The 15,521-nt window shown below is 47.6% G+C and overlaps 1 protein-coding gene across 3 annotated transcripts in view; it reads left to right on the top strand.

Moving 5' to 3' along the window:
* chd6 (chromodomain helicase DNA binding protein 6) overlaps positions 1 to 15,521 on the top strand; it is a 248,364-nt gene that overhangs the window by 171,859 nt on the left and 60,984 nt on the right. For all 3 annotated transcript variants that reach the window (XM_078554815.1, XM_078554814.1, XM_078554813.1), the window contains 6 exons: positions 2,223 to 2,366; positions 7,841 to 8,096; positions 9,806 to 10,016; positions 10,799 to 10,994; positions 13,297 to 13,461; positions 14,632 to 14,811. In XM_078554815.1, coding sequence (XP_078410941.1) covers positions 2,223 to 2,366; positions 7,841 to 8,096; positions 9,806 to 10,016; positions 10,799 to 10,994; positions 13,297 to 13,461; positions 14,632 to 14,811 — 1,152 coding nt within the window. The remainder of the gene's footprint in view (positions 1 to 2,222; positions 2,367 to 7,840; positions 8,097 to 9,805; positions 10,017 to 10,798; positions 10,995 to 13,296; positions 13,462 to 14,631; positions 14,812 to 15,521) is intronic.

The raw sequence follows: 15,521 nt of genomic DNA, 5'->3' as shown, positions 1-15,521 counted from the left end.
TGAGTTTATAATGCTTAAGCTTCTGACATCAGCTCTGGATGAAATTTCTTGAAAAGAGAAATCATTCGAAGAATTTAAAAGGAAGCGGAGATTTACTGTGCACTATTATGCCGCAGGAATGTTCCTTGACCAGGTGTTGAGCAACTGACAAATATTCTCTCCCTCTCTCCTCCATCACTCCCCAACCCCTCTCCTCCCCCCCAACCCCTCTCCTCTCCCCCCAACCCCTCTCCTCCCCCCCCAACCCCTCTCCTCCCCTCCCCAACCCCTCTCCTCCCCCCCCCAACCCCTCTCCTCCCCCCCCAACCCCTCTCCTCCCCCCCCAACCCCTCTCCTCCCCCCCCAACCCCTCTCCTCCCCCCCCAACCCCTCTCCTCCCCCCCCAACCCCTCTCCTCCCCCCCAACCCCTCTCCTCCCCCCCAACCCCTCTCCTCCCCCCTCAACCCCTCTCCTCCCCCCCCAACCCCTCTCCTCCCCCCCCAACCCCTCTCCTCCCCCCCCAACCCCTCTCCTCCCCCCCCAACCCCTCCTCCCCCCCAACCCCTCTCCTCCCCCCCCAACCCCTCTCCTCCCCCCCCAACCCCTCTCCTCCCCCCCAACCCCTCTCCTCCCCCCCCAACCCCTCTCCTCCCCCCCCAACCCCTCTCCTCCCCCCCCAACCCCTCTCCTCCCCCCAACCCCTCTCCTCCCCCCCCAACCCCTCTCCTCCCCCCCCAACCCCTCTCCTCCCCCCCCAACCCCTCTCCTCCCCCCCCAACCCCTCTCCTCCCCCCCCAACCCCTCTCCTCCCCCCCCAACCCCTCTCCTCCCCCCCCAACCCCTCTCCTCCCCCCCCAACCCCTCTCCTCCCCCCCAACCCCTCTCCTCCCCCCCAACCCCTCTCCTCCCCCCCCAACCCCTCTCCTCACCCCCCAACCCCTCTCCTCCCCCCCAACCCCTCTCCTCCATCACTCCCCAACTCCCTCCCCCCCGGCCCCACTCGCCCCCGCCCCCATCTCCTCCTCCTCCTCCTCCTCCTCCTCCCCCCGCCCACTCCTCCTCCCCCGCCCACTCCTCCTCCTCCTCCCGCCCACTCCTCCTCCTCCTCCCGCCCACTCCTCCTCCTCCCGCCCACTCCTCCTCCTCCTCCCGCCCACTCCTCCTCCTCCTCCCCCGCCCACTCCTCCTCCTCCCCCCGCCCACTCCTCCTCCTCCCCCCGCCCACTCCTCCTCCTCCTCCCGCCCACTCCTCCTCCTCCTCCCGCCCACTCCTCCTCCTCCCGCCCACTCCTCCTCCTCCTCCCGCCGACTCCTCCTCCTCCTCCCGCCCACTCCTCCTCCTCCTCCCGCCCACTCCTCCTCCTCCTCCCGCCCACTCCTCCTCCTCCTCCCGCCCACTCCTCCTCCTCCTCCCGCCCACTCCTCCTCCTCCTCCCGCCCACTCCTCCTCCTCCTCCCGCCCACTCCTCCTCCTCCTCCCGCCCACTCCTTCTCCTCCTGCCGCCCACTCCTCCTCCTCCTCCCGCCCACTCCTCCTCCTCCTCCCGCCCACTCCTCCTCCTCCTCCCGCCCACTCCTCCTCCTCCTCCCGCCCACTCCTCCTCCTCCTCCCGCCCACTCCTCCTCCTCCTCCCGCCCACTCCTCCTCCTCCTCCCGCCCACTCCTTCTCCTCCTCCCGCCCACTCCTTCTCCTCCTGCCGCCCACTCCTTCTCCTCCTGCCGCCCACTCCCCCTCCTCCTGCCGCCCACTCCCCCTCCTTCTGCCGCCCACTCCTCCTCCTCCTCCCGCCCACTCCTCCTTCTCCTCCCGCCCACTCCTCCTCCTCCTCCTCCCGCCCGCTCCTCCTCCCGCCCGCTCCTCCTCCCGCCCGCTCCTCCTCCCGCCCGCTCCTCCTCCCGCCCGCTCCTCCTCCCGCCCGCTCCTCCTCCCGCCCGCTCCTCCTCCCGCCCGCTCCTCCTCCCGCCCGCTCCTCCTCCCGCCCGCTCCTCCTCCCGCCCGCTCCTCCTCCCGCCCGCTCCCCCTCCCGCCCGCTCCCCCTCCTGCCCGCTCCCTCCCTCTTTCCCTTCTCACCCTCCCGCTCCCTCCATCTCCCGCCTCCTCCTCTCCCTCCTGCCCCCTTCCCTCCTGTCCCCCCCTTCCCTCTCTTCCTCTTTCCCTCACCCCCACTTCCCCCCCTCTCTTTTCTTCCCCCACACCCCCTCCCTTTCCCTTATTCCCTTCCTCCCGCCACACACATCCAGGAACACAAAGTACTTTTGACTGGAACCCCTTTGCAAAATACAGTGGAAGAACTCTTCAGTTTGTTAAATTTCCTTGAACCCGTTCACTTTCCTTCTGAATCCACCTTCATGGAAGAGTTTGGAGACCTGAAAACTGATGAACAGGTATGTGAGATGAAGTTATGGTTGTTGACTATTATCCTCCTTGTGGAGCGCACAGGAACAGAACGACTCCTTCAGCTCCTTGAGCCCATTCTGCTATTTTGTTGAAGGATAATTAGATCTGTATCTAAGCCTGATCTACTTGCCTTGTTTCTGTAACCCTCAATCCCCTTGCCCAACAAAAATCTATCAATCTTGTATTGAAATTTTCAATTGACCCCCAGCCTTAACAGCTTTTGGGGAGAGAGTTCCAGATTTCCACAAGTAATTGAGTGAAAAAGTACTTCCTGACATCACCTGAGTGGTCTATTTTAAGGTTCACTGCGTCTCCTGACAACGCAAGATGGCAGCCAGCACCTGTCTGCGTGTGTGCAGGTGTCCGTGCATGGACCACATCTGTCTGCGTGTGTGCAGGTGTCCATGCACGGACCACACCTGTCTGCGTGTGTGCAGGTGTCCGTGCACGGACCACACCTGTCTGCGTGTGTGCAGGTGTCCGTGCACGGACCACACCTGTCTGCGTGTGTGCAGGTGTCCATGCACGGACCACACCTGTCTGCGTGTGTGCAGGTGTCCGTGCACGGACCACACCTGTCTGCGTGTGTGCAGGTGTCCGTGCACGGACCACACCTGTCTGCATGTGTGCAGGTGTCTGTGCACGGACCACATCTATCTGCGTGTGTGCAGGTGTCCATGCACGTGCTGAGCACCATTGACGGTCATTGGCCGGACACGTCAGCAGCAAATGAACCTGGTTAAAAACATTGGAAAGCAAAACCACACATTTCTGTGGTTATTGTTAACAAAACCACTTATATTACAGATTGTGTAAGAGAAAACAGTGGATTGTATTTGATTTTATAGCAGAATGTTTCAGGTGTTGATGAATGAGCTGCCAGATGAATATCACATTGAGGTTGGGGGAATGAGTAAAGTTCTGATCTTTGTCGCTCGCAGTGATGTCACGGAGTGACGCGGTACAGCTGTGCATGCAGCGCATTGGCAGCAAACATAGCCTTTAAGGTTATGTTCCCTTGTTCTGTTTCCCTCGCCCCGATTGAGGAAATATTATCTCGCTGCATAAGCTATCAAATCTCTTTCAATTCAACACTTCAATTAGATCACCCCATAACCTTCTATATGCAAAGGAATGCAAGTCCAATCTATGCAACCTATCTTAATAACTAAACTCTCTTAGCCCTGGTTCTAATGAATCTGTGCTGCAACCCCTTCCAAGGCCAGTATATCCACCCTGAAGTCTGGTGTCCAGAACTGAATGCCTTTGAGGCTCTAACTAGAGCTGTACAGTTGAAGAATATGTATTTGCATCTAGACCCCTTGAGATAAAGGACATTACAATAGCCTTTTACCTTATATTTGTACCTGCTCCCTAGCTTGGACCCTTCAATCTCTCTGTTCACCCACAATTCCTAGTTTCTGATCATTTAGAAAATATTCTGATCTTTCTTTCTTGGGTCCAAAGTGGATGATATCTCACTTTCCTACATTATACTCCATCTGCCACAGTCTAGCCTATTCAATTAATTAGTCTCATAGACTTAGGCATTTACAACACGGAAGGAGGCCATTTGGCCCATCGTGTCCACGCCGGTCAACAAAGATCTGACTACACTAATCCCATTTTCCAGCGCTTGGCCCATAGCTCTGGAGGCTATGGCAATGCAAGTGAATATCTAAATACTTCTTAAATGTTACGAGAGTTTCTGACTTTACAGGCAGTGAGTTCCAGACTCCCACCACCCTTTGGGTGAAAATATTTCTCCTCAACTCCCCTCTTAGCCTTCTACCTCCTACCTTAAATCTATGCTCTCTGGTTATTGACCCCCTCTACTAATGGAATAAGTGCCTTCCTATCCACCCTATCTATGCCCTTCATAATCTTATACTCCTCTATCAGGCCCCCTCTCAACCTTTGCTGCTACAAGGAAAACAACCCCAGCCTATCCAATCTTTCCTCAGAGCACAGAGCCTCCAGCCCAAGCAGCATCCTGGTAAATCTCCTCTGTACCCTCTCCAGTGCAATCACATCCTTCCTATAATGTGGTGACCAGAACTGCACACAGTATTCCAGTTGTGGCCTAACCAGCATTTTATACAGTTCTAGCATAACCTCCCTGCCCCTGACTTCTATGCCTCAACTAATAAAGGCAAGTATCCCATATGCTTTCTTAACCACCTTATATACCTGCCCTGCTACCCTCAGGGATCTGTGGATATGCACACCAAGGCCCTTCTGATCTTCAGTACTTCCCAGGGTCCTACCATTCATAGTGTAATCCCTTGCCTTGTTAGCCCTCCCCAAATGCATTAACTCACTTTTCCAGGTTGAATTCCATTTGCCACTGCTCTGCCCACCTGACCAGTCCATTGATATCCTCCTGCAGTTTACGGTCTCCTCCTCACTATTTACCACCCTACCAATTTTCATATCATCCGTGAACTTCTTGATCATACCCCCTACATTTAAGTCCAAATCATTTATGTACACCACAAACAGCAAGGGCCCCAGCACCGAACCCTGTGGAACCCCACTGGAAACAGGCTTCCAATCACAGAAACATCCCTCTGCTTCCTGCCTCTCAGCCAATTTTGGATCCAACGTGCCACTTTGCCTTGGATCCCATGGGCTCTTACTTTCTTGAACAGTCTGCCATGAGGGACCTTATCAAAAGCCTTGCTAAAGTCCATGTGGACCACATCAAATACATTACCTTCATCAACATTCCTGGTTACCTCCTCAAAAAATTCGATCAAAACATGACCTTCCCTTAACAAATCCATGCTGACTATCCCTGATTAATCCGTGTCTCTCCGAATGCAGATATATCCTGTCCTTCAGAATTCTTTCTAGTAACTTCCCCACCACTGAGGTTAGACTGACTGGCCTGTAATTTCCTGGACTGTCCCTTCCTCCCTTTCTTAATAATGGGGCAACGTTAGTCGCCCTCTGGCACCTCACCTGTGGCCAGAGAGGATTTGAAAATTACTGCCAGGGCCCCTGATATCTCTTCCCTTGCCTCTCTCAACAGCCTGGGATACATCTCATCCAGGCCTGTGGATTTATCCACTTTTGAGACCGTTAAATCCGCTCGTACCTCCTCTCTCTCTCTTAATTTCACAGTCCTCCACCCTGATGTCTATACCTGCGTCGTCCTTTTCCATTGTGAAGACCGACACAAAGTATTCATTGAGGACTGTAGCCCCGTCTTCCGGGTCCCCACACACGTTACCTCTATGGTCCCTAATTGGCCCTACTCTTTCCCTAGTTATTCTCTTGCTCTTTATATGTTTAAAAAATCCCTTTGGGTTTTCCTTTATTCTACCCACCAATGCTGTCTCATCACTCTCTTAGCTTTCCTTATTTCCCTTTAAAGTTACCCCCCTGCACTTTTTATACTCCTCTAGGGACTCTGCTGTTTTGAGCCCCCTGTATCTGCCACAAGTTTGTCTTCTATTTCTCAATCCTAACCTTTATGCCCCTCGGTGTCCAGGGCTCTCCGGACTTGGTCCCACCCTTTGTCTTTATGGGAACATATTTGCTCTGTACTCTTGCTATTTCCTCCAGTCAGTACCTCTCTGCAATTTTCTGCTCCCACGCTGCACGACTTACTGTGCCACTTTAGTGTCGTTGGCAAATTTTGATATACAACCCCAGTTTCATTCATCTAAGTCATTTATAGATATAGTGAAAAGCTGTGGTCCCAGTACAGATCCCGTGGGAACGTCCCAAGTCACATCCTACCAATTAGAGTACATACCCATAATCCCTACACACATTCCTATTCAAGCCAACAATTCCATGCATCTCATTTTTATTAGATCTCGTATAAAACCTTCTCCTGTATCTCACCTTATAGAAATTTACACCTGCAGAAATTCCCTTATCTACTATAAATGAAAACAGTGCTGTAAATAGTCAGGAGGTTAGGCAGCATAATTGGAGAGAAACAGAGTTAACGTTTCAGGTCGACAATCTTTAATCAGAACTGAAGAATGTTGGGAGTGTAATAGGTTTTGAGCAAATTAGTGATCCCTTCAAATTCAGCTAGGTTCTTTGGGCATATTTGTTAAAGATCCATGCTGCCTCTCTCTGGTGCATATTTGCCTAAATGTTCAGACTTTCCTGATTAACAGATTCTAATAACTTCCCCACAAGTAAATGGGCGTTTTTGGAGTTTGGGTAGCTCCTTATAATGAGTGATTGGACTGGAATTGCCCCCCTGAGGCAGATCCAGTAATCTAATAGTTGAACTAGGATGGTCTGCTGTTCCCCAGCTCTTGATTGACAAACAAGCAGATTTAATGGGAGCTGAAAGACCTCCGAGGCCTACAGACTAGTTCCCTTTTGGCAGCATTGTCCTGGTTTGACAAATAGTGGGAGCCTTGTGCATACTAGTAAACTGCATGGCTTTCAGCTGGTTAAACTCTAGCAATACTGTGTAAACCTGAAAGTTCTAACACTCGGTGCCAACCTATAGCCAAGTTCTTTGGCTTTACATCATTGAAGCTGACACTCTTAGTGCAATACCGGGGGAGTTATTTTGTTTTGAATGGGATGTTAAACTAAGGCTCCGCCTGACTTCTCAGGTCGACTTAAAAGACCCAACAGCACAATTCAAAGAAGAGCTGCAAAGTTTTCCCAGTATCCATGCCAACAACACCGAAATATCTCAGTGGTACTTCAGGCATCATGCTGTGCTGATTTGTCTGCTTTATTTATCAACATAAATCCTTTGAGATGTTTTGGAGAAATTATTTCGTGTCTCAAGCATCTGGTCAACTGGTTATTGCAAAACAAAATTGCCTTGCTATTCGCAGTAATAAGGAACTTGGCTTATGATCAGATTGAAACTTTAGTGGCGATCCCACATCTCTTGAAATTAACGTGGTCAAAATGTTAGATGCTGATCCGAGTTCTTAGCTTTGCACTTTTCTGTTAGTGCAAATCCAGAACGCAAGATGATGCTAAGTTCAGTATGTTTGCATGCATCTTGAAAATCAGTGATATCGGTAATGACCCCTCTCATTTCCTTTTTCTCCAAAGCATCAAATACATTAATTACGCCTCATTCTTCCTGGCACCTTCTCTGTGTTGAAATCAAGATTTATCGCACATTCTGACTCCTACTCTCACCTTTTTCCCAGGATCTCCTTACCTTCTTCAAACAACCTAGAGGCTTTTAAAACCTAACCATTGCTGTTAAATAGTCACTCTTTCCTGGCTTAGTGTACTGTCTGTTTTCTCTTAACCTTAACTGTTTGCTATACCTTGGGCATCAGTCCTTCGCATGGGTTCTCAGTTCTTTTTGTTGTTGTTACTGCTTGAAATTACATTCAGTTTCTTCAATTTAAGTGTTAAGTGCTTCTTTGGGATCACAGCAATTTGGGGGTCACCTCTAGCCCAAGAAGGCTACTGTTGGCTGAGACATTAACGTGGCCCTTTTCCCATGTGGTAGGTGAAGAAGCTGCAGGCAGTGCTGAAACCCATGATGCTCCGAAGACTGAAGGATGATGTGGAAAAAAACCTGGCTCCGAAAGAGGAGACCATCATTGAGGTGGAACTAACCAACATCCAGAAAAAGTACTATAGGGCCATCTTGGAGAGGAATTTCTCCTTCTTAGCCAAAGGGGCCAACCAGGCCAACATGCCAAACCTGCTGAATACCATGATGGAACTGAGAAAGTGCTGTAACCATCCCTACCTGATCAATGGTAAGTCCAGTGTATCGCACTCAATTTGTAGTATCAATACTTCTGATCCACATGTTCAAATCGCTCCATGGCCTCGCTCCTCCCTATCTCCATAACCTCCTCCAGCCCCTCGACTTTGAGATCTCGTATTCTTCAAATTCTGGTCTCTTAATGCATCTCTGATTTTCATCACTCCCCATTGGTGGCCATGACTTCAGCTGCCTAGACCCAAGTGCATTGACAGTATATCTAAGTCAGAATGCTGCGTGATTTGAAGATGTTATGCTCCCATTATGTTCCTTCTCTGCTGTTCTCTCCCTGACCCCATCTACCTTGCTGTGCTCCTTTATGATGCTTCTTAAAGCTTACCTCTTTGACCTAGCACTTAGGCAACTGTCCCAGTATCTCCTTATTTAGTCAGATTTTATTTGATAATTGCTCCTATGGAAGTGCCTTGGGATGCTTTACTACTTTTATAAGTTGTTTTCAATTTCTCGTCCTAAACTGTATTCAGAAGGTCATGTAGAAAGTATCTTTGTCCGGGGACTAAAAATCTCAAACCTTGGTGTTCAGAGGGGCAGAGCTATTATATTGAAGTGGATAGGAAAGGTTGTGTTATTCCTGGTCCGTGTGCCTACCAGGTCCAGAAACCAGAAGACCATAAGATGTTGGAGCAGAAGTAGGCCCATCATGTCTGCTCCACCATTCAGTGAGATCATGGCTGATCTGATAATCCTCAATTTCACTTTCCTGCCTTTTCCTCATAACCCTTGATTCCCTTACTGATTATAAGACCCACCCCTAGTAAATAAATAGCCAAAATAACATTTTGTACATACATATGGCCCATATTGTCTCGCTTAATATGTTTCGCCAACATACAGAAGCAATTTTGGGAGGTTGGGAGTGGTCACTCCTCATGTCTCAGTAGCTGAATGCACTGTGAGATGCATAGCTGAACAATACAAAGTAGAAGACTCTAGGTTAAATCCCTAGTCAATGTTGTTAACCAGAAAAACAGTACTGCCTTCATATCCCCAAGAAGGGTAGGAAATGGTTCCAGCTCCTGATTACACTCTTAATGCCACTGTTGGAAGGTGTAAGTGTAGGGATATCAGGTGACATTAGAATCTGGCTCAGTTGTGATGCTCACTGATCAAACATTCTGCCAATGTTCACTGTCCACATGAACAGTGGTCACTTGGTTGAAGGCTAAGGAGAGATTTAGTCAGAGGTGCTCAACATTATGAGGAGAAATTATTTCCAGTTGTTAACCAGAGGGCACAGTTTTAAGATGCTTGGCACAAGAACCCGAGGAGAGAGAATGAAAATTTTTCTTATGCAAGTATTGATGATCTGGAATGCGCTATCTGAAAGGGCAGTGGAAATAGATTCAATAATAACTTTCAAAAGGGAATTGAATAATACTTGAAAAGGTAAGGGTTGTAGAGCAGGGAAGTTGGACAAATTGAATAGCTCTTTCAAAGAGCTAGCACTGGTATGATTGGCTGAATGGCCTCCTATGCTGTGTGATTCTAAGTCTTGGGAAGTCTTGAAATGACGCTTGTGAGAGAGGAGGGTAATGGTTGTGGGGGAAAGTGGAATATAGAGGAAACAAAAAGAAAGAGTCTAAATGGAGCATGTAGGCATGGGTTCCTATAATAAGAGACTGAACTGAACTCCATGGGGGTAAGATGCTTAATCAGAATTTGAATTTTGATTCCTGGTAGGTGCTGAGGAGAAAATCCTGGATGAATTCCGTGAAGTGCACAACCCCGATGCTCCAGATTTTCAGCTGCAGGCCATGATTCAGGCAGCGGGTAAATTGGTGCTGATCGACAAACTGTTACCCAAACTGATTGCTGGCGGACACAAGGTGCTGATTTTCTCCCAGATGGTGCGCTGCCTGGACATACTCGAAGATTACCTCATCCACAGACGGTGAGAGCCCTTCTGCTTGCTGGGCCCAAGCCGCCGCCTCCATTATGCGCATTGCTTAGTCATAAAGAACATGACTGCCACCAAGAATTATTCTGAATGGCTGGTGGTCTATGTTATAAATTAGTCCTTTTTGTCATTGTTAATTTGATGGACTTAAAAGTGTACTCTAACCTATTCAGATGTTGTGATTGTAGCTCTCTTGCTTGCCTAGTGGATAAAAGCACTAAACCATACAGATTGGCTTTAATTCCTAGTTTTGCTAGTGTTTGACTTCATTGGAGTCAGAATTTGAACCTTCCTGCATTAGGGAAAGGAGTAAAAATCAGCCAGTGTCTATTCCTGATGGCTGGCCAGTCATCCCCACTGGATATCAGATAGTAAATTGACCCAACATTGATAAATGATATCTCACCAAGTCAGAATGGTATATGACTTTGACGTGGTGCTGCTCTTGCCCTTTCTTAGTGATAGGAGCTGTTGAAACAACATGGGTGAGTTGATGTAGTGCATCCTATAGTTTGTACACACTGGAGTCACAATGCGCTGCCTGATGGGGTGTTTGAAGCAGTTTCAGTACCTTTCAAGAAGGAATTGAGTATATACTTGAAAAGAAAACATTTGCATGATTAAGGGGAAAGAACAGGCGAGTGGGACTAATTAGGTAGCTTTTTCAAAGAGCAGGCATAAAGGGCCGCATGGTTTCAGTCTGATTTGTAAGGTTCCAAGAAGTGCAAACTCGCTAGTTTAAGTTATCAACCATTGTCTATTTTTAAATGCTTTAGATACACCTATGAGCGCATTGATGGCAGGGTAAGGGGGAACCTGAGACAGGCTGCAATCGACCGTTTTTCGAAACCAGACTCCGACCGCTTTGTGTTTCTGCTCTGCACCAGAGCGGGAGGCCTTGGTATCAATCTTACTGCGGCAGACACTTGTATCATCTTCGATTCGGATTGGAACCCACAGAATGACCTGCAGGTGAGTCTTGCAGTAAGCTACACAGGGGAAGTTCCTCCACTGGGAGTAATGCTGTTTGATCTTCCCTTAGAGCTGTATAGACATTCCACTCTGATTCTATCACTAATCCTCTTCCTGAGCGTTTATCAAAGCTCAATGTGGGGTAGCCTCTGGGTTAGTTGTGGCCTGTGAAATCCTTCGGGGATGTCTGATAGATTTGCTTGCTGTGAACGCATTTAATTAGTCAACAAAGGAGAAGCACTAATTGAGGATTGTTTAATTCACAAAAACAAAACAGAAGTAATAAGGCTAATTATAACGAGGGTTGAAAAGTTACAATATGGACTTACTATTTAGGAGTCACAAGGCAAGTTGTTGGTATTAGTATATTGCAGATGCTTAAAATCTGAAATAAAAACAGAAAATGCTGGAAATACTCAGGCCTGGTAGCATCTGTGTAAAGAGAAACAGGTAATGTTTCAGATCAGTGACCTTTCATCAGAACTTGGAAAAGTTAGAGTTTTAAAAATTTTAAGCAAGTGATAAGTGGGGGAGGTTGGGAAAAAGAACAGAAAGAAAGGTCTGTGACAGGGTGAAAGGCAGGAGAAATTAAATGACAAAATTCCCAACAGTGTCATCAAACCTGCTGACAAAGGTGGCGCTGTTGCTGTTTGGCGCATCAACCTCTCATTACTACTTCCCTTTGCCTTGGACCATCAACCCCTTTGGTATATAATCTCTCCTGCTTTGCCCAATTACAGACTTTCCCTTTTGTTCTTTATCTCCTTTTACTAATTGTTGGTGTTACTGTCTGGGAAATTGATGCTAGTGAAGTGAGAGGCAGATAAGGAGGGTGGTACCTGAATGGTGTGAAGGATGAGCAGAGGTTTTATGAGAGACTGATATAAACTACCCAGGCAAACAGGAAAATTTGGTGGGCTTGTATCTGAAAGAGTGTGTCCGGATGGAAGGGTGGCGGAGGGTGTCCGGTTGGAGGGGGCGGCATGTGATAAAACAACTGCCAAGACAGAGAATAAAGGAATATGTCTGTCAGTAAGATTATTGTAAATGGTTGAAGAGAAGACATTCTTTGGGTAGTTGGAGAGCTGCTTGTGTTTCTTTGGGGTGGGAGTGCCTTTAGTTCTGGTGCTGGATTTGACAGTGTTGCTGTATGAAGGTATCTACTAATTTTCCATCTGTCAATGCAGAGGACCTAATTATAATCTCTGTAGAGACCGGTAACTTTTTTAAAGAAAAGATTCAAACTTCCAGTTATTAGCTGAAAGAATGAGCCGAGAAGATTTCAATGTTTTAAAACTTTTACTGTAATGGATGACTAAAAATACATTGTTTACTGAACGCTATTTTCTTTTTGTAGGCAACTTGTACTTGAACTACAGAAAATGACATTCCTGTTGTATACTTATTACCCACCACACTCTCCATAGCATTAGATCTTTTAGCAAATAATCCACAGTTGCTTCCAGTGGGTTCCTATATCCCAGCCTTGCTGAGTTTTAACTTTGAAGCACTTTCCTCAGATTTCGGAGAGTTTCTTAAATCCATCAGCAGCAGTAAAGCCTGTTCTGATGATTCTTCAGCTACCATCCCCCACTTGCCATCTCCCTCCTGCATCCGGCCAAGCAGCCTCTTTGCTCTGCTGACTGCACATAACGTCTGCTGTCTGTGATATTCATTGAATTGTAGGGAAGCCTGTAACCTGATCTCAAAAATGTCTTCCTCTGTTCTCTTCCCCATGGCGAAGTGCATCACATTTACCTAGTATCTTGGGTAGAAATGCTCATTACCTATCCTTTATCCCAACTCCCTTTCATCTTAGAAGTAAAGGGGCAGTTTACAGCACAACTGTTGACAGCTTGGTACTTTTAACACTTTTCTGGGATTTGGGGAGACTTTCCCCAGAGATTTGCTGCCATTATCTCTAAGCATAAATACCTTGCAGCTTCTCAGTAAAACAATCTAAGCCTTCCTTCGATTGTTAACAATCAAATCACCCAGGCTTACTGTGTCTCAGACTGCAGAGCAGGTCACATGACCCCCCTCATTTACCCTAAATTTAAAGCTACAGTCCTGAACTATAATAATCTTATACACCTCATGATAGTAACAACTAGGTTGATTTCCTGGACAGGCAGTGAATGAAGCTAAGGAAAGTCGAATCAGAAGATGGCCCAACCATTATGTTGCTTGGCATATTAAATAATTTGCTTCACCTCACCACGGTACTTGGTGATCTGAATGTGTTGTGTCTTCAAGAGATTACCTCTACCTGAACAGCTTCAGTCCTTTTCCTTGTTTCCAGGCTCAGGCCCGATGTCATCGGATAGGACAGAATAAAGCAGTTCAAGTGTATCGCCTAATAACTCGCAACTCGTATGAGCGAGAGATGTTTGATAAGGCCAGCCTCAAGCTGGGTCTTGACAGAGCTGTACTGCAAGCAATGAATCGCAAAGGAAACACTAATGGGGTAAGGTGTCTTTATACACTACTGAAAGCACAACTTATTTTGGAATGCATGTGCTTGCTAAGGTGGGGATCGTGGTGCTGAGATTGGAATGGCTTTCTGTTTCAAGGGCCCTGTGTCCCAAGCCAAATACAGTACAGGTCAAAGCTCCCTCTACACTGTCCCCATCAAATGCTCCCAGGGCACGTTCAGCACAGGGTTAGATACAGAGTAAAGTTCCATCTACACTGTCCCCATCAAATACTCGCAGGGCAGGCTAGGCATGGGGTTAGATACAGAATAAAGTTTCTCTACACTGTCCCATCAGACACCCCCAGGCAAGATCAGCACAGAGTTAGATACAAAGTAAAGCTCCCTCTACACTCCCATGAAACACTCCCAAGGCTTGTGCAACACAGATTAGATGCAGATTAAAGCTCCCTCTGAAATGTTCCATCAAACATTCCCCAGAGACATGCAGAATGTGGGTGCCCACAGAAAGTGTGGGCAGATGCCCATTAACTTTCTGTACGATACTTTGCACTGCATTGCATAACCACTGATCCCAGAGTGGCATTGAGCGGAATCCGGGAGTATCTCATCCACTTACTGGTTTGCTCAGTTGCAGAAAGTGAAACTATATGGATTGGAAAGATAAGCTAAGGGGAAGCCTGTTACATGCAAAATCCTTTCCTGTTGCCCCTCTCTGCAACTCCCAATTATTTCCCAGTTGGCTTCCATGCTGGTCAGGACAGCTTGCTATTTTTATTTATTCATTCATGGGATGTGAATGTTGCTGGCAAAGCCAGCATTTATTTTCTATCCTAAATCGATTTTGAGAAGGTGATGGTATGCATCCTTCTTGAACTGCTGCATTCTCAGTGGTAGACCCACAGTGCTGTTATTTTTTATTTAATTTTTATTCATTCATAAGATGTGGGCTTTGCTGGCTGGGCCAGCATTTATTACCCATCCCTAGTTGCCCTTGCGAAGGGGGTGGTGAGCTGCCTCCTTGAACCGCTGCAGTCCATGTGGTGTAGGTACATCCACAGTGTTGTTAGGAAGGGAGTTCCAGGTTTTTGACCCAGCGGCAATGAAGGAACAGTGATATGTTTCCAGATCAGGATGGGATGAGACTTGGAGTCGATTGTGACTGTCACATTTGAAGTCTGGTATCTTCCTGTGCTTGTGCAGGTACAGCCATTGTCTAAGATCGAAGTGGAAGATCTGCTTCGTAAAGGAGCATATGGAGCTCTGATGGATGAGGAGGATGAGGGATCAAAATTTTGTGAAGAGGACATTGATCAGATACTACTTCGTCGAACTCGCACCATCACCATTGAATCGGAAGGGAAGGGCTCCACATTTGCAAAGGTTAGTAGCAGCTTTCCGTCACAGTTTTACGCATCCCACTTAAAATGGCCTATTGCTGCTCCTAATTCATATGTTTGTATGTTTCTGTCGCAGAAGATGACTAACCTTTTCAGGATTTCCTGTGTGCCTTGTTCATAGCAGGTTTTGCAGTTAGTGGTTTGTAAGGGCAAGAGTGAATAGAATATTCTAATGCTTGGTATTATTGGAAGAGGAAACGAAAACTCAGGAAACCTCAATCTGCTTGCTATTGCACTGAATGATAGCTGAGAGTGCATTGCACATTGTGGTATTGAACCTTGCAAAACAGAAAACTGTGGAATTTGATCCTGGTATGGGTATTGGATGGAAGGGCTCAGTTGCTATGTTCCCCATTTCTCTCTCCCATTCCCCGCCATTGAATGACCTGCCAACATTCACTGTCACATCTTCTTGCCTCATCTACCGCGATAGTCTACTTGGGTGAACATTGGAGTCATATAGGAATCTTGCCACAGCAGTGGAGAACTATAACAATTTACAGCACACACACAGGGCATTCATCCCGTCATGCCTGTGCCAGATCTTTGCCAGAGTAATCCCAAAAAAATGCCACGGACACTCTTTCCCCATACCCTTGTTATCAATTCCAAACTAGCCGCACTGCCCCACTCTTTCTCCATAACTCTGTTTAACCACTCCCTGTGGCAAACCATTTCATGCTGCAATAACTC

Source organism: Cetorhinus maximus, chromosome 13, assembly GCF_964194155.1.
Source record: "Cetorhinus maximus chromosome 13, sCetMax3.hap1.1, whole genome shotgun sequence".
NCBI lineage: Eukaryota > Metazoa > Chordata > Chondrichthyes > Lamniformes > Cetorhinidae > Cetorhinus > Cetorhinus maximus.
The sequence above is the reverse complement of the archived record's forward strand: the minus strand, read 5'-3'. Positions and strand labels throughout refer to the sequence as shown.